Source organism: Urocitellus parryii, chromosome 9 (genome assembly GCF_045843805.1).
Source record: "Urocitellus parryii isolate mUroPar1 chromosome 9, mUroPar1.hap1, whole genome shotgun sequence".
Lineage (NCBI taxonomy): Eukaryota > Metazoa > Chordata > Mammalia > Rodentia > Sciuridae > Urocitellus > Urocitellus parryii.
Genome location: NC_135539.1, coordinates 115,284,841 through 115,304,178, shown reverse-complemented (window position 1 = coordinate 115,304,178; position 19,338 = coordinate 115,284,841). Strand labels below are relative to the sequence as shown.

Sequence of the window (19,338 nt, the reverse complement as noted above, 5' to 3'; positions counted from 1 at the left end):
GGATGACTTCAGCTCTTTCTAATAATGTTTTGTTGATAACTTTAAGTTGCCTGCATCACAATCAGCCCCAATTTGCTATTCAGCAAGCCCCACTTTCTGTGCCACATACTTTTCTTCTTATTGATTTTTGCCTCCAAAGCTTCGTTCACATTCAAGGCCCATTCATTGTAAGATTCTGCTCGAAGCTTCAATGCATTCATCATAGGGTAGAGATCATCCAGAGTGTATCGATAACTGGAAAGAGAATACCAGACAGCTTTGAGACACATGGCTCTGGAGAAAACTTAATGTTTTATATACTTACCATTTTAGCCCGAGAACAAGGAGATCACTGAGCTTTTAATAAAGATTCTCATAAAGGGGGGGAAAATCATTCCTCTTACTTACCGCAGTTTATATTTATAAGGAGGACAGGAACACAATTCCTTTACGTGATGCAAGCAAACAAGCAGGCCAGGTTTACAAGAGCAGGAGATGGCAGACATGAAGCATGTTGTTTTGCATTTTATACACTGTCGCTCATCATCTGGCAACAACTCAAAATCCATTCTCTCCGAATCAATTACTCCCTAAAATGAATTAGACTTTAGAGACTTTTAAAGGACAATATAATCTCCTTGCCCCCAAGACTAAACGGGAAAAAAAAAAAAAAAACTCTTACCAAAACACAGAAGCAGGCCAAAAATGTGTGGAATACAAAGTAACAAGGACCTCCACCCTTTTTTAATAAGGTAAGGTCTTATGTTTGGCTTTTCTGATCTAAGTATAAAAACAGAATGACTAACAATAAGTAGCTGCTTATCCTACTCCAAAATGGCCTTGTCCACGTCTTCAGCAAAGATGGGGATAAAAGAAATAGATAAGCTTTCTATTTATGAGAAAATGCTACATAGAGCTTCATAGTGATATTCCTAGATAATCTAAAAAGAATAAAAATAAAAGAGCAAGTGGGAAAGATACCCAAGTAGTAACTGTTTACTAAGTGGTCTCTTAATTCTTTACAGAAAGTTACCTGCAGTAATATCATTATCTCATGAGATTATAAAATATGTGTAATAGAAGAGACTGTAACTTCAAAGTGAAAGACTCTCAAGGGAAAATAGTCTTAAGCAATGAATTTCACCTATATTCTATGCCATCCAATTTTTAGAGGGCCCTTGTGGGATGTATCTTCTGCCACTCAAAGCCTAAACTCTACTACCTATTCTAATTATCTGCTTCTAGATCCAAATCCAACTTGAAAATGCCAGTCCTGGTTATGTCAATTTATGAGCCTTCTGTTTTATTTTAACCTTTTGGCTATTTCACTTCTAACAAATATATTGACCAACAAAAACAAGGAGAGTAAGGAAAATGCTAATTAATGTTTCTCTTTAATATGTAATTTTTTGTCTTACATCTATAATTGAGAATGTCAATTATAAAAAGAATAAAAATAAAAGAGCAAGTGGGAAAGATACCCAAGTATCTTTCCCACTTGCTCTTTTATGAATGGAGACAGTTGAAATTTTTTGTTTAAAATAAGATTAGCTACAATTACTAATGTATGAGCTTAGTAGGTCATACATCCTCTGGGCATAGTTTTCCACAACTATAAAGTATCAAGGGAAGGTAGATATCCTGCAACTAATTCATAATGGACTTCAGAGAGTCAACATTTCAGCATACACCCAAAAAAGGCACATTTTTTAAAAATTAACTAAATTCTACTTGAAGACTTGTCCCCAAAGATATCCATTAAAAATCTACTAGAGGGGCTGGGGATGTGGCTCAAGCGGTAGTGTGCTCTCCTGGCATGCGTGCGGCCCAGGTTCGATCCCCAACACCACATACAAACAAAAATGTTGTGTCCACTGAAAACTAAAAAATAAATATTAAAATTCTCTCTCTCTCTCTTAAAAAAGGATCTTTGACAGCCTATACTTGTACAGTTTTTTTGTTTTTTGTTTTTTTTTTTTTTTAATCTACTAGAGGGCGGTCTGGGGATGTGGCTCAAGCGGTAGCGCACTCGCCTGGCATGAGTGCGGCCCGGGTTTGAACCTCAGCACCACATACAAAGATGTTGTGTCCGCCAAATACTAAAAAATAAATATTAAAATTCTCTCTATCTCTCCCTCTGTCTCATTCTCTCTCACTCTTTCTTTAAAAAAAAAAATCTACTAGAGGGCTGGGGTTGTGGCTCAGTGGTAGAATGCTTGCTTCGCATGTGTGAGGCACTGAGTTCAATCCTCAGCACCACATAAAAAGATAAATAAACAAAAAAGGTACTTAAAAAAAATCTACTAGAAATTGCCAGGCGCAGTGGTGCACGCCTGTAATCCTAGTGGCTTGGAAGGCTGACACCAGAGAATCGTGAGTTCAAAGCCAGCCTAGGCAACACAATGTGCTAAGCAACTCAGTTGAGATTCTGTCTCTAATATAAAATAAGGCTGGGCTCAGTGGCCGAGTGGCTCAGTGGCTGAGTGCCCCTGAGTTCAATCCTGGTACCCCACCCCACCCCACCCCCCCAAAAAAATCTACTAGAAATTAAAAGTGAGTTTAGTGAGGTTGCAGAATACAATTAATCCATTGTATTTTTACATGTTAGCAATTAGAAAATAAAAAATTTTAAAGTGCCACTTATAATAATGCCAAAAAAGAGAAAAACATAACTATACCATGTTCATGAACTAAAAGACTCAGTATTGTTAAAAGCATCAATTATCCCCAAACTATTTATAGGTTTAATAAAGTCCCAAACAAAATCCTAATGAGTCATTCTGGTAGAAATCAATAAGCTAATTCAAAGAAAATAAAAGAGACAAAACAATTTTTAAAATAAAGAACAAAGTTGTAAACCAGGCAAAGTGGTGCACACCTGTAATCCCAGAAACCTGGGAGGATGAATAAAGAGGACTGCAAGTGAGACCTTGGCTCAGAATACAAAACAAATAGGGGCTGGTGATGTGGCTCAGTGTTAAAATGTTTGCCGAGCATTCACCCTAGGTTGAACCCCCAACCCCCAGTAGGGGAGGCAGGGATGGTTTTATAAGATACAAGATTTTAAAACTTCTTAGAAAATTACAATAACAAAGAGCATATGACATTAGCAATAGGACAGATGTACACGTGTATGAAGTGATTTTCAACCAATATGCCAAGGTAACAATGAACAGAGACACTTTTTTCAAAATATGATGCTGGAAAAAAAAATTAACAACAAAAATTACTTGAAATGGATCAAAGGCCTAAATAGTCTTCAAACTATAAGATTTCAGCCAGGAGTGGTGGCACACGTTTATAATCCAGCCACTCAGGAGACTGACAGGAGAAGGAGAATCTAAAGTTCAAGACCATTCCCAGCAACTCAATAAAAAACCCTGTCTTAGGGGGCACGGGGTGTAGTGCTGGGGATGCAAAGATTTTTTTTTTTTTTTTTTTTTTTTAAGCAGGACCCATACCCACCACCACCACATGATCTACAAAAGGAAGAAACCTGGCTGGAGATATAGCTCAGTTGGTTGAGTGCATACCTCGAATGCATAAAACCCTGGGTTCAATCCCTAGCACAACAACAACAACAAAAAAAAAGGAAGAAATAAAATGGACTTCATCAAAATGAGTACCTTCTACTGTGAAAGACAGTGCTAGGAGAACCAAAGATAAACCAGATTGGGAGAAAATATTAGCAGAACACTTATCTGAAAAAGGACTGGTATACAGAATATATAATGCACTCTTAGAACAATCTAATTTAATAAATAAAAAGGGCCTAATATGGGCTGGGGTTGTGGCTCACTGTGAGGCACTGGGTTTTATCCTCAGCACCACATAAAAACAAATAAAATAAAAGGTATTATGTCCATCTACAACTAAAAATATTTTAAAAGAGGGGTACAAACATTTGAACATAAAGATAGAGAAATAGGTGACAAATAAGTCCACAATAAGATAGGCAATAAATAAAAACCAAAATGATATATTACTATACATCTACTAGAATGGCTTTCAAGGAAATTAAATACACTAAGAAAAGACTTCTTACAGTGTGTAAGAACTTTAATAATAGTTATACCCGGATGACATGCAATTAGGTGAGGAGAAACCTTACCAATTTACGAACAGTCTCCCTTAAGGCTTTCTCATCTTCAATCATAATGGCCATGTCTTTCTGAACAGTTGAAGCCACTACAACATCTAGTACATCAGCCTTAGACGCCATCTTACATATCATCTCATCATGGGAAAACACACAATAACGGTGAAGCAGGCGGTAATGCTCCACACACTGTCGGCCTAATGGCAGCTGTGTGTGAAAGGAGGAGAAAGGAGGAGATACATTCATCTTCTATTTCCCAAAACTTCTAACTTGTACTATCAATTTATCAAATGTCGCATTCTGGGTTAAAACATTTATCAACTCTAAAACCAGACTAAGATACCAAGACTAGACTCAGACCTTATTTATCTTTGCATCTCAAAGATCTGGCATATTGGGTACCTTAGTTGAAAAGTGGTATTAAAAATATCACCAAATATCACACTATAAAATATCACACTAGCATGTATGAAGGCAATGGAATCTCAGCACCACATATTTTTTTAAAAAAAAGGTCCATCAAAAACTAAAATATACCTTTTTAAAATATTCAACTTTATAACCAAAGGAAACCAAATGTGTGAGTAAATTGCAATACTGTGGATAATTTAAACCAGTATGGACAAAGTTCCAGACTAGAGTTGCAGAATATTAATCAATAGCCTCCTTTATTCATTAAGTCAGGATACTGAAGAGGCTAAAGAAGGTCACTTGAGCCCTGGAACTTGGGGTGAGCCTGGGCAACATAGCTAAACCCCATCTCAAAAGAACAATAATCAAAAACAAAAAACAAAAGTCACAACAACAAAAAATAAAGTCTTGCTACAAAAGTAAGAAAACGTTAGTGGAATTAAATAATGTGATTGTATTACATATGCTTGATTTACAATGTGGTACAAAGAGCCTTATCTCTTTATGGACTGGAAAACAATTTGCAGACTGTCCAGCTGATCATCAACAGGTTATAGTAACAATATACAGGGCAGGTTTGAAAGCATTATATTCCATTTCCACAATCAGAAAAAGCTCACTAATTTGTAATTACCTACCCAGTCAACAGTGCAGAAGTTAACAGCCTCAGCAAAATTAAACCCTTGGTTAAAACCACTGTGGTAAGCTCTTGGAAATGTAATCACAAACTCCCCAGCACACTGATTCGTTCGATAAACCTAAAAAGACAGATAATTAGAGATTTTTTTTTTTTTTAAGAGAGAGTGAGAGAGAGGAGAGAGAGAGAGAATTTTTTTTTTTAATATTTATTTTTTAGTTTTCGGCGGACACAACATCTTTGTTGGTATGTGGTGCTAAGGATCGAACCCAGGCCGCACGCATGCCAGGCGAGCGCGCTACCGCTTGAGCCACATCCCCAGCCGCTAATTAGAGATTTTTGAGGTTCTCAATTACAGTCTCACCAAAGATAATTTGGACATAAACTATTAGGTGAGTCTCAAAACATGAAGCTTTCTGACAATTAAAACTGAGGAAAAAAAGAAAAGAAAAATTATAGATAGAATGTCACCTAATTTCTGCCACAAGATGGAGCAGTACCCCAGGCTACCATAGTTATCTGAACAAAAAATACGGCTTCTAATACAAAACTTTGACCACATCCAGGATCAAGACACATTTTTCTAAATACAGCTACCATAAAGAATATCCTACTGAGTATGATGGTGTATACCAGTAATCCCATTATCTCAGAAGGTTGAGGCAGGATGATCACAAATTCAAGGGCAGACTCTGGAAGGCAAGCAAATTGGCAAGACCCTGTCTCAAAATTAAAATAAATAAATAAATAAAAGGGTTGGGGATGTGGCTCAGTGGTTAAGCATCCCTGATATCATTATAAAAAAAAAATCCTAATGTAATTTCATTACCCCCAAACAGGATAACCTACCACCAGCTGAAGATTCTATTTCAAGAATATAATAATAGGGCTGGGGTTGTGGCTCCATGGTAGAGTGCTCACCTAGCACGTGGGAGGCCCTGGGCTCGATCCTGAGCACCACATAAAAATAAATAAATAAAGACATTGTGTTCAACTACAATTAAAAAATAAATAAATATTTTTTTTTTAAAAAAAGAATCTCATACAGAGCTCTTCCTGATTTGGATCTCAAATTTACTTCCTATCATTCCACTCTTTGGATTAACCAAACACCAAACGCACCTGAATTATTCAAGGCACACAACTTTTACACTGAACTTACATAAGAGCACACAGCTTTTTAAGCCCCTATCTCGAATTTATGGTTGTTCCAACTGTGGTCAAGACCAAAAAAAAAAAGACCCCCCAAAAAATCAGAAAATTCTAGTGATGGGGCCAGACATATGCATGGTAATGACTCTATTAGGGTTCTCATAAAGAATGTATCACATGATCTGAACTACTTTCTATCTGAACTACTTTCTTCCTCTCCTACTCTTTGCCAGACACTGATACGCAGAAGTTCCGACTCCTACTTCAGATGGCATCTAATTTATAAGCCCTTTCTGAATCTCAATAGTCTACTTGACACTAACAAACCACACCACCCTTTCCATTTTCTACATAAACTTTGTCCCTTTTCCCCTTAAATTGTGAATCCCTATTGCACAAAGAGTTAATTCATCTATTTTTTGTTTGTTTGGGGTATGGGGCATTAAACTCAGGGGTGCAAATTGGCAAGACCCTTTTATTTTTGAGACAGGGTGTCTTACTAAGCTGCTTGGGACCTCACTAAATTGCTGAGGCAGAACTTGGGATCCTCCAGCCTTAGCCTCCTGGATCACTGGGATTATAGGTGTGAGCCACTGCACCCAGCTTATTCATATACTTCTGTAGGTCCAGAATGTATTCTTGCATGATTTGCTCAAATACTAAAGAACTAGAGCCAAGTCTTGCATTGAGCAAGCTACTTTTGACAAATGGGGCAAGACCAATCCACATGGTGGGGGGTGGGGGACGGGATCAATGAGCAAAGTACTAACAATGAAAGTATGGAAGAATTTTGGTACTCATTGGTCATTATTTTATCAGTTATAGCCCATGCATAACTTATGATACCATAATGTAATGTCTTTTCAGTCTATTCCCATTGACTAACTAACCTGTGAAGCCAAACACATAAAATTTAGGTCACAGCAAGATCAAGAATTCACTTTAGGGCTGGGGTTGTAGCTAAGTCACAGAGCATTTGCCTAGCACATATAAGGTATTGAATTCAATCCTCAGCACCACATATAAATTAATAAGTAAAACAAAGGTATTGTGTTCATCTATAACTAAAAAAATAAAAATAAAAATAAAAGAATTCATTTTAACACTATTAGTCTATCATTTACATTTTATTTAGCTAATTGGGATGGACTCTTCAATTCCATACATCTCAATATAGACTCCCAGGCTGGGGATATGGCTCAGTTGGTAGAGTGCTTGCCTTGCATACACAAGTGCACAAGGCCCTGGGTTCAATCCCAAGCACCAAAAAAAAAAAAAAAAATATATATATATATATATATATAGACTCCCAAAATATCTTCAGAGTATTCTCCAAAAGAAAGTAAGCATATGAATGTTACTTTATGTAATAGGAATCTCAGAGAAAATATCCACAGCACCTTCCAGTCAAGACTGGGAACCCTAAACAAGCTCAAGACCTAGAAGTAAATTTTCACTTAAAATAAAACTTGGGGATGGGGTACAATATAAATAATTTCCATCAAGAATGACACTTTAACAAAATGAAACTGAATCCCTTTCTCTCGACATGCACAAAAGTTAACTCAAAATGGATCAAGGAGCTTGATATCAAATCAGAGAGAGAAGAAAAACTTGGCTACGATCTACATACTGTGGGGTCTGGCTCCAAATTCCTCAATAGGACACCCACAGCACAAGAGTTAATAACTAGAATCAACAAATGGAACTTGACTCAAACTAAAAAGTTTTTCCTCAACAAAAGAAACAATAAGAGAGGTAAATAGGGAGCCTACATCCTGGGACCAAATCTTACTCCTCACACTTCAGATAGAGCCCTAATATCCAGAATATACAAAGAACTCAAAAAATTAAACAATAAGAAAACAAATAACCCAATCAACAAATGGGCCAAGGACCTGAACAGACACTTCTCAGAGGAGGAATACAATCAATCAACAAGTACATGAAAAAATGCTCACCATCTCTAGCAGTCAGAGAAATGCAAATCAAAACCACCCTAAGATACCATCTCACTCCAGTAAGATTGGCAGCCATTACGAAGTCAAACAACAACAAGTGCTGGCGAGGATGTGGGGAAAAGGGTACACTTGTACACTGCTGGTGGGACTGCAAATTGGTACGGCCAATTTGGAAAGCAGTATGGAGATTTCTTGGAACACTGGGAATGGAACCATCATTTGACCTAGCTAATCCCCTTCTCAAGTCTATTGACTGAAGACCTAAAAAGAGCATACTACAGGGACACTGCTACATCAACGTAGCAGCACAATTCACAATAGCAAGACTGTGGAACCAACCTAGATGCCCTTCAATAGATGAATGGATAAAAAAAATGTGGCATTTATACACAATGGAGTATTACTCTGCATTAAAAAATGACAAAATCATGGAATTTGCAGGGAAATGGATGGCATTAGAGCAGATTATGCTAAGTGAAGCTAGCCAATCCCTAAAAAACAAATGCCAAATGTCTTCTTTGATATAAGGAGAGTAACTAAGAACAGAGTAGGGAGGAAGAGCATGAGAATAAGATTAACATTAAACAGGGACGAGAGGTGGGAGGGAAAGGGAGAGAGAAGGGGAATTGCATGGAAACGGAAGGAGACCCTCATGGTTATACAAAATTACATACAAGCGGAAGTGAGGGGAAAGGGAAAAAAGGGGGAGAAATGAATTACAGTAGATGGGGTAGAGAGAGAAGATGGGAGGGGAGGGGAGGGGAGGGGAGGGGAGGGGAGGGGAGGGGGGATAGTAGAGGATAGGAAAGGCAGCAGAATACAACAGACACTAGTATGGCAATATGTAAATCAGTGGATGTGTAACCGATGTGATTCTGCAATCTGTATACAGGGTAAAAATGGGAGTTCATAACACACTTGAATCAAAGTGTGAAATATGATATGTCAAGAACTATGTAATGTTTTGAACAACCAACAATAAAAATTTTTTAAAAAAAGGAATGACACTTTGGTTCACCATTCAAAATGAAAATCATATAGATTCAATATAATTATTTTTTCCAATAGGGACAGAATACAAAACATTCTAACACCATTCTACTTATAACAAAATCTAGCCATTTTCATAGTAAACTATGTATACTGACAGATCATTTAAGTTTTGTTTTAGGGCTGGGGTTGTGGCTCAGCGGTAGAACGTGCAAGGCCTTGGGTTTGATCCTCAGCACCACATAAAAATAAATTAATAGGGGCTGGGGATGTGGCTCAAGCGGTAGCACGCTCGCCTGGCATGCGTGCAACCCGGGTTCGATCCTTAGCACCACATACCAACAAAGATGTTGTGTCCGCCGAGAACTAAAAAATAAATATTAAAAATTCTCTCTCTCTCCTCTCTCACTCTCTCTTAATAAAAATAAAAATTAATTAATTAATTAATAATACAGGTATTGTGCCCAACAACAACTAAAAAAATTTTTTAAAAAAGCTTTTGTTTTATTGATTGTAAGACTGAAGTCATAAACAAAAATTCAGTCTAGAACATATTAGTAGTGATAGTTGCACAACCTATGAATATACTAAAGCCACTGAATGAACAATGAGAAAGAAAAAAAGAAAAATATCACACTTTTTTTTTTTCTGCAAAGCAGGCCATTCAGTTATCCAGGTATTCGCTGCAACAAATCAGTTTCTGTGGTATTTGAGTGACTATCCCCACTGGGTTAATGCTATATATACAGTACCAAATGGTATCAAGCAGCTGTTTCTGCTATAAAGTATCCTATGGAAAATAGGTACCAAATCAACTTTATTAAAAAGTAAATAATAGGGAATAAGAAAAGTGGTGAATTAGTAAGTCTGAGAGATAGGAGGATTAACCAGAACATACAGGCACTTCATGAGTCATCAGGGTATTGGGGTTCATGATGGTCACAAGCTGATGGAGGAGATCTGGTTGGGACACAAAAAGCTCTGGAGCTAGTTTCTTCATTACATTTTCTAGCTGCTCGGCAGCATACCCTGGGACTCCATACCAGGTTTTTGGCTCACCCCTGGAAATAGATTATAAAAATAAATCAATCTGTAATACCAACACAAAACAAAATGTTAATCAGTATTTTTCAGACCTTGCTATGTAAGGCTTAGTTACAAAGGAATGTTCAAATTGAGGAGGTATCATTATAAATGAGATCTGAACACATGTAATGCATTTTCTACCTTCAAGTATAGTGTAAGCATGGGACTTTCTAGCTGAGGTCCATTAATCTCCACCCTTTAAAAAATGCAGATATCTAGAATTTTTAATAATATAAGGGATCTACAGGATATGAAGTTCCACAGTTTCCTACAGCAACTGACAAGAGATGGCAACTCTCCATCTTCCTCTTCCCTTGCCCATTCTGACAGATGAGGTTAAATAAAAAATGATAAGGCAATTAGCACTTCTAAAGAACTCTTATTCTTCAAAGCATTTTAAATTGTCAACCAATTAATCTGTAACATCCCTGTGAGGTATGATAAATATCATCTTCACTTTACAGCTGGGAGTAATTGCCCAGGGAAGCAGAACCGATGCTATACATATATATGCCATCTCTTCTTTCTTGTGGTACATTCTTGAATTCCTTATATAAGGATTTAAGTGAATTATGAATCTTCAAGTATTTTTATATTTAGAAGCAAGATGAATAAAGGGGGGAAAACAGGTGTGAAGAAATGGCTTTGACAGTTTTAAGAGGTAAAGAAGTCCAAGTATCTGCATCCACAAAATTCACAGACACAAGGATGAGGTTCCCTCAAAGTGTTGTGGTGACAGAATTCCACCCAACAAAAAGGAAGCTGGCATCCCAAGGACCTGGAAGATTCTATGTACCTATAGCCTGCCTCTATTCCCAAATTGCCACTGAATGCAATTTTCTGTAGGAAAGTATAGTCCAAAGCTTTTTTAACCATTCTATGAGTAAAAACTTACTCACTTCAAAGAATAACTATCCTGTCCCCAGAAACAGACTATACTTCTCAGGCTACAGTTTAAATAGTGTACAATTTCAGAGGATCCATGCACTTTCTAGGACGTTTCACAAACTACTACTGCCTTAATAGGATGCCTATTATAATAGCAGTGAAAAAAACTAGCTCATCAGTCTTCAAACATAGCTGAGACATATCTGAGAGGAACAGAAAGTTTTTCTACCCAGTTTGCATACTGCCTATAGTTTCTATGTGGGATTTCTCACCAGTGCAGGTAGTTGATGGAATAGCTCCAATGGTCTTCAATATGCCAACAGAATGAAGAAAAGCACATTCCCACGTACAACCAAGGGAGTTTCATGCCACATATATCAGCAGTAATGTGGGCAAGGACAGACTGCTCCATCACTGGCATATTGTTCAAATTCCAGCCACTATCAAGATATTCCTAAAAATAAGAAAAATGAGGGTAAAGTTTTAGCTGTACCATGCTAATACTTTAGAATTCTGTTTCCAAAGGCTGTCTGGAAAATAATTTCCTTCAAAATAAAAGGGAGTGGGAAGTAGAGGGTTCAACATGCTCAATTTTAGGATGCCCGTAGATTAGTTCTGCCTCATTTAAAGCTTTATATAAATGGACTTGTTCCAGGCTTGGTGGAAAAGGCTGTAATCCCAGTGACTCAAGAGGTTGCTGCAGGAAGACTGGAATTTCAAAGCCAGTCTGGGCAACTTCACAAGATCCTGGACACATGGGGCTGGGGATGTGGCTCAAGCGGCAGCACGCTCGCCTGGCATGTGTGCGGCCCGGGTTCGATCCTCAGCACCACATACCAACAAAGATGTTGTGTCCGCCGAGAATTAAAAAATAAATATTAAAAATTCTCTCTCTCGGGCTGGGGATGTGGCTCAAGCGGTAGCGCGCTTGCCTGGCATGCGTGCGGCCCGGGTTCGATCCTCAGCACCACATACAAACAAAGATGTTGTGTCTGCTGATAACTAAAAACTAAATATTAAAAAATTCTCTCTCTCTCTGTCTCTCTCTCATCTCATCTCTCTCTTTAAAAAAAAGATAAAATAAAATAAATGGCAATGATGTATCTTATAAAAAAAAATTCTCTCTCTCTCTCTCCTCTCACTCTCTCTTAAAAAAAAAAAAAAAAGATCCTGGATACAGAGATACTAGAGTTCAAAAGTAGGCAAAGTAATCTAGGGTATCAGAAGTCAGAATAGCGGTTATCCTGAAAGAGGTAAAGCAATAAAGGAGAGAGGGCAAAAGGAGTTGGGGGGGGGCCTATCTTAATTCTTATTCGACTGCTGGTTACATGGGTGTGCTTAGTTTGTGAAAATTCGTGAAGCTATAGATATAGGATTATCCATTTCCTGTGTGTGTTAGGAAGTAACAAAAAAAAAAGAATAAATAAATATATTCTGGGCTGGGGATGTGGCTCAAGCGGTAGCACGCTCGCCTGGCATGCATGCGGCCCGGGTTCGATTCTCAGCACCACATACAAAAGATGTTATGTCCGCCGATAACTAAAAAATAAATATTAAAAAAAAATTCTCTCTCCCTCCCTCTCTCTCTCTCTCTAAAAAAAAAAAAAAAGAAAAATAAATAAATATATTCTAACAGAATAGAAATAATTTTTTTTAGAAACCTGATGGTGTAGAAAACAATAGACTCATAGACAAAGTTTTAAGATAAATAAATAAATAAAACTCTTAGATCTTCTTCAGAAGGAGAAATTAAATTATACAATCTGAAGGCAAAGTTATTTTCCCTTATCACCATGATATAAAATGTAGTGGTACAGTTAGGACTAGAATTGTTCTATTGTCTTCCAACTTTTCTTGAAATCACTAAAAATCTGATAATTAAGGATCTGCTGAAAGTAATCATAAATTACTTCAAGGACCAAACAGAATTTCAATAAGTACTTAAACTTTCAAGCCACATACATGGACTTTCATTTTTTATAATAAGGATGCTGGGGTTGGGGGGACTGGCTGGGGTTGTGGCTCAGCAGTAGAGCCCTTGCCTCGCATGTGCAAGACCTTGGGTTCGATCCTTAGCACCACATAAAAATAAGTGAAATAAAGGTTTAAAAAAAAGATCTACATTAAAAAATAATAATAATAAGGATGCTATTAATCCAGTAGCAGGCTCTTTAGATCAATGATATGCTTGAAATGCACAAGTCTCCCTCAAACTAAAAGTTCCTTACTACTTGGGCCTACCTCTTCCTCAGGTGAAAGTTTGATTTTTCCATCTCGAACAGGAAAACCACTTCCAAATTCCTTTGAAGCAATATCAGCTCCATATTCCACTGTGACATCCTCTTCAATAGTGCTTACCAATCGCCAGAATTCTTTCTCAACCAGTTCTGTGGGAACCATCTAGAAATATAATAAGAGGAAAAGGTGATTTTTCTTACTCATTTACAAACTGCCTATGATGATCTAACCAGGTAAATTAAGTGATAGGAATCATGGACCAGACTTCTAAGGGAAGATTCTCTCCATATCATTCCATAATTGATCCCAGGCAATTCAGGAAACATCCTTATTTTCTAAAAGGAATTTTATAATTAAGGAGCATTAAGAGTTGGGTACAATGGTACAATGCTTATAATCCCAGAGTCTCAGAGTCTAAAACAAAGATTGTAAGTTCCAGGCCAACCTGAGCACCTTTGTAAGACCCTGTCTTAAAATATAAAACATAAAGGGGCCAAGGATGAAGCTCAGTGGTAAAACACACTGTGTTCCATCCTTGGTACCAAAAAAAAGAAAAAAAAGAAAAAAAGAAACAGCAACATAAAAATTAAGAATTCATGTTCCTCTACCATGAACCTGGCTATGATTATAAAAAGTAGCTAAAGAATGTAAAATGCTGATATTCAAAAATTGGGAATGTTTGTCTTTTCAGAAATGTAGTACACAACTTGGTTGAGGACAGTATAAAAATAATGGTAATCTGTGTTTAGAATGATGCTTTAAAATACTTCAAGAGGCTTTGGAACACATTTGTCTTGAGTCCATCCATTTTTTTTCTTTTCACTAGATGAGACAGAAGAGTAAAGCAGGCAATGATGATTAAAAAAGAGACAAGGGGGCAGTCTATGAACAAAAAGAACAATTAATTTGGGCAGAATGCCCTATAAAAGGCACCAGATTGTCAAGGATCTGTTGATATCTGATTTGAGTACACAGGCAAGTAAGTAACTTAAACATCTTTCAAAATCTTCATCTTTTAATTAAAATAAAAAGCCAACCATAGATAGGTTGCAAGTCACTAGAACTGGCTGAGCAAAAACTGGCAAATACTATAATATACAAGAAATCAAAAGACCTAAAAATTCAAATGGAGAAGAAATATAAGCCAATTAAATAAACAAACATTTTAGCTAATGTTGGTGATAATAAAGAAAAACAGGCTCATTAATATACTGCTGGATGGTGGGACTGGGAATATAGCTCAGTTGGTAGAGTGCTTGCCTTGCATGCACAAGGCTCTGGGTTCAATTCCCAGCACCACACACACACACACACACACACACACACACACACAAAGTAAAGCAGGAGTGCCATAAATTTATGGACCTGTTGGAGTGGGGTAAGGAATAATTAAGAATATTTATGAGAACATTAGACCCTCAGCAATCATTCAAAGAACATAATTCAACTACAGAGATCAACATGGATGAAGTGTTTGCTATAGCATTTATTTAGAACTGAGGAAGACCCCAGCTTTAAATACCCAGAATTACTAAAGGAAATCATTTAGTTTTGTCATATTCATTTGATAGACTATTAAATGCTGAATGGAGCATGCTTATAGTGCTAAGTGAACCAGGGATAATTAAAACCAGAATCTTATGAAGTTTATAATACTAACTTACATGCAACTAGCTAATATACAACAAATGCATTTCCAAGGCAAAGCACACAGCTTGGCACATAGTAAGTTATCAATAAATGTTTGCCATACTCTTTAAATTACATGCATTGTGCTAAAGGGACTGTAGGTGATTTTCTTTATTGCTATTTTTACTACTGCTACTGTATAATCTCTGTGAAAAAGGTATCTCTAGTGAAATTCTTAAATGAATCAGAATGCATTTTATTGTGGAATTTTAATATCATTAAAAGTGTCATTCTGTCTCCAAAAGTTATTAAAATCCTCTATCAAAGCAGTAAATATGTACATACATGGACTGGCATGTTGAAGTAATCAGATTTGAATGCATCTGCCATTTCCCCAAAAGTACGAAGGGTGTAATCCCTGGCTGCTTGTTCAAAGCCAAATGCTTCTTGTGGTTTACTACATTCCTGCAAATAAAAAAGAAAGTTTTGTGTTCTAGGTGGCACCTGAAAATGTCAAGTCTACAAGTCTATCTGGTCAATCATCAAAAGGACAGAATTTCTTTTTTTAAAAAAAGTTTTATTTATTTTACTTCTATGCAATGTTTCAGTTTAAAAAAAAAAATCAATCTGCCTGAAATTGAAGCGTGTTCTAGCAAGCAAATAAAATATTTACTTAAATGATAACAACTTTGAATAATTTAAATCTCTATAAAGAAGCATCTTAGGCTGGGCATGGGGAAGCTGAAACAGAAGGATAACAAGTACCAGGCCAGCCTGGGCAAATAAGTGAGATCCTGTCTCAAAATAATAAATTTAAAAGAGGGGATAAATAAAGCAGTGACTAGGAATACAGCTCAGTGGTACAATTACCTGAGTTCAATCACCAATTATTAACTCTTTGTCCTCAAACCCACATACACACACAAAAAAGAGGCAGCCTAAAACCTTGCTTCTTTCAGGACCAAAAAATGTTTTCAATAATGAATGAGAGGAATAATGTCCTTCAGAGAGTTAAAACTAAGAAAAAAATCAACACATAACATATCATCAAAATAGAGATAAAACACTTGATGGAAGTAGAATGGCTCTATGAACAGCATTAGTTAATTATATCCAAATTATGCCATCAAAAACAAACAGAGCCAGGCACAGTGGTGCATGCCTATAACCCCAGCAATTTGGGAGACTGGGGTAGGAGAATCCCCAAGTTCAAGGGCAGCCTCACCAACTTAGCAAGGCCCTAAGCATCTTAGTAAAATCCTGTCTCAAAATAAAAAATAGAAAGGATCAGCAATGTAGTTAATTCGTAAAGCACCCCTAGGTTCAATCCCCAGTACTAAAATAAATAAAACTAAACATTGAGAAGTTAGCAGGCAGTTACAGGCGGCCCTAGATTATAGCAAATTAATGAATTTGAATATTCCAGACATCTTGCAAGTTCATCCCTATTTTTTTTTAATATTTATTTTTTAGTCATCGGTGGACACAACATCTTTATCTATATGTGGTGCTGAGGATCAAACCCGGGCCGCACGTATGCCAGGCAAGCGAGCTACTGCTTGAGCCACATCCCCAGCCCCTCATCCCTATTTTTTTTAAATATATTTTTTAGTTGTTGATGGACTTTTATCTTATTTATTTGTATGTAATGCTGAGAATCAAATCCAGTGCTACCACTGAGCCACAACCCCAGCCAAGTTCATCCCTATTATCCACCATATTATATAATCTAATCCTAATGCAAACATAGTATTCAAGTGACTGCTTCATTATAAATAGTATAAAATAACCCTCATAAAAAGTGATGGCAAGTATCAGTAACTACACAAAAATACTTTAAAAAGTAGATCACTAAAATTGCTTACATAATGTAATTTCATTTGTTTAAAATAGAAGAGAGTCTTGATGAATATACACTGATATGATGGTTATCTATGCACTGTGAACCATCTCTATTTTCAGTTGTTCAGTGTTTCAAGAATTCTTGCTAAGAATATGCAGTGCTTTTTACAATGAGATTTTTTTTAAAGCAATATAATTATATCTTACATTTTTTTTACTTTTTTCCCCCCCTCTCAGCCACACTGTGGAATTTACTTCTAAGACTTCTATCCTATTCAGGGTCAATCCAATTTTCTTCCTGGACTTTACTATTATCTATTGCCAAATCTAAACCCCCAGGCAAAGAAAAAGTACTCCAGAAGAAATTTTCTAATGCTACCACCGTCTTTAATTTTTACCTGAGCCAAACACTTAGGACACCTCCAGTCTCCCTTGGGAACATCATGGAGTGGTGGAATCAAGCAAAAGGTATGGTAACTGTCATCACAGCCATCACATAAGAGAAGCCGGTCTTCATCATTGCCACTGCCACACAAGAGGCAGACATACAAGTCCACCTGCATCAATGAAAAAGAGGGTAGAACAAAGCAGAATGAGCTATTACTTGATTTAATGAAATTTTAAGAATGAAATGGATCTAAGACATGTATGTATTCTTTCCAGCCTGCTTCCAGTTGTACAACTTCTATAAGGGATATTTAAAATAAAAAAAAAAAAACCTTCATTTTCTATAAAAGGTATTTCATAATACTTCATGCAACCTCAGTTCCAAAATGTGATCTCCCAAGTTTCTGAATATTTTTTCTCAATTGTCCTATATTTACATTGCTATCTTTTGGTAGTTTAAAAATAAGTCTTTCAGAGGTGGGGTTGTGGCTCAGTGGTAGAGTGCTTGCCTAGACCCTGTGCGGCACTGGGTTCTATCCTCAGCACCACATAAAAAATAATAAAGGCATTGTGTTTATATACAATTAAAACAAGTATTTTTTTAAAAAGCTTATGACCCAACCTTAAAAGAAAAAAAAAAAAGTCTTCTAGAAGAATAAGGTGGTAGGTAATAATAACCAGCTAACCAAAATTAGAATTTATGAATTCAATTTTGCCATATTTAAAAGGAGAGAAGTTTTAAAGTTAATTAACTACATTAAACTACCACTTCAAATTCTAATTAAGTAAGGGTCAGTGTTTAAAAGTTCCCCCAAAATACCCAGTGGTGAGGTATATTTACCGGTTTGGGAGCAGGAAAGAGGGCAACCAGAGCCTAACACTCTAATTTCACTTTAAACAAAATTGTCTAACAGCTCCCCATCTCTGCCATGTCCTTACCCACTAATCCCTAGGCTCCTTTCTTCTTTCTTTCCTTCCTTTCTCTGTTTTACCTTTCATTTCTTTTTTCTGTTCCTTTCCCTTGCTAAATGGAAAGTTGGAAAACGCCAAACTGATTGACATAGCCTTCAGCTCATTTGAAGGCAGGTTCGTGATTCAATATGATACAGCTCATTTACTATTCAGTGCTAAACAGAATGTACTCTAAAAAAACAGCTGCCCCTACCACCTCCCCATATTACTATTTCTTCATTTATAAACTGATAGTATAAACTGACTTAAAAAGATCTTTTCATTGTCATGCAGTAAGTTAACCTAAGTACGGCACAAAAGTATAAGCTTCAGGGTAAAGAGATTCAAAAGGAAGAAATGAAAGGAGAAAAGAAGAAATGGGGGGGAAAGAGAAAGGAAGAAATCAACTCACAGCATTGGTGGATTTTTTAGATCGACCCTTGGGCTTTTCCTTCTCACTTTCTACAATATAATCTTTCTTCTCAGTGAGTTCTTGCTTGATGTTACTTTTCATTTCTTTGTCTGTGGGAGGCAATCCAAAGTTAGATCTTTCTGTATTATGCCGTTCTCTGCTTCCTTCTTCACCCCATCACCTCCTTCTTCCTTCTTTTTTTATATTGGGGATTGAACCCAGAGCTTCCCAAATCTAGGTAAGCACTGAGCTACATCCCAGGCAAGTTTATTGAGATAGGTCTCTCTATGTTGCACAGAAACTTGTGATCCTCCTGCCTCAACATCCTAAGTAGCTGGGAATACACCATACCCAGCTATGTTTTCTTTCTTATTCATGAATAAACTTTCTTACCATTTTCACATTTTAGAGTTGGACAACCCATTCGACGTCTCAGATTATGAGTTCTGGCTTCTGTTGTCTCTTCTGGTTCTACTTTAATATTCATGGCCTAAAAAAAAATTATCATATACATGAATACTTTCTTTAAAAAGAAATCTTTAAAGAATATAAACTGTACAGGTTTGTATAACTTACAAACTATATCTGTTAATCAGAAATTCAAATATGATATGTCAAGAGCTTTGTAATGTTTTGAACAACCAATAAAAAAAAATAAATTAAATTTTAAAAAAAG

At 36.6% G+C, this 19,338-nt stretch overlaps 1 protein-coding gene across 1 annotated transcript in view; it reads right to left on the bottom strand.

Moving 5' to 3' along the window:
* Window positions 1-19,338, bottom strand: part of Kdm5b (lysine demethylase 5B) — a 79,241-nt gene that overhangs the window by 19,729 nt on the left and 40,174 nt on the right. The window contains exons 6-16 of the mRNA XM_026397155.2: window positions 19,056-19,152; window positions 18,663-18,772; window positions 17,311-17,469; window positions 15,416-15,535; window positions 13,445-13,603; window positions 11,476-11,657; window positions 10,128-10,290; window positions 5,128-5,247; window positions 4,091-4,285; window positions 388-569; window positions 110-234 (exon numbers count right to left, since the gene is read on the bottom strand). Coding sequence (XP_026252940.2) covers window positions 110-234; window positions 388-569; window positions 4,091-4,285; window positions 5,128-5,247; window positions 10,128-10,290; window positions 11,476-11,657; window positions 13,445-13,603; window positions 15,416-15,535; window positions 17,311-17,469; window positions 18,663-18,772; window positions 19,056-19,152 — 1,612 coding nt within the window. The remainder of the gene's footprint in view (window positions 1-109; window positions 235-387; window positions 570-4,090; window positions 4,286-5,127; window positions 5,248-10,127; window positions 10,291-11,475; window positions 11,658-13,444; window positions 13,604-15,415; window positions 15,536-17,310; window positions 17,470-18,662; window positions 18,773-19,055; window positions 19,153-19,338) is intronic.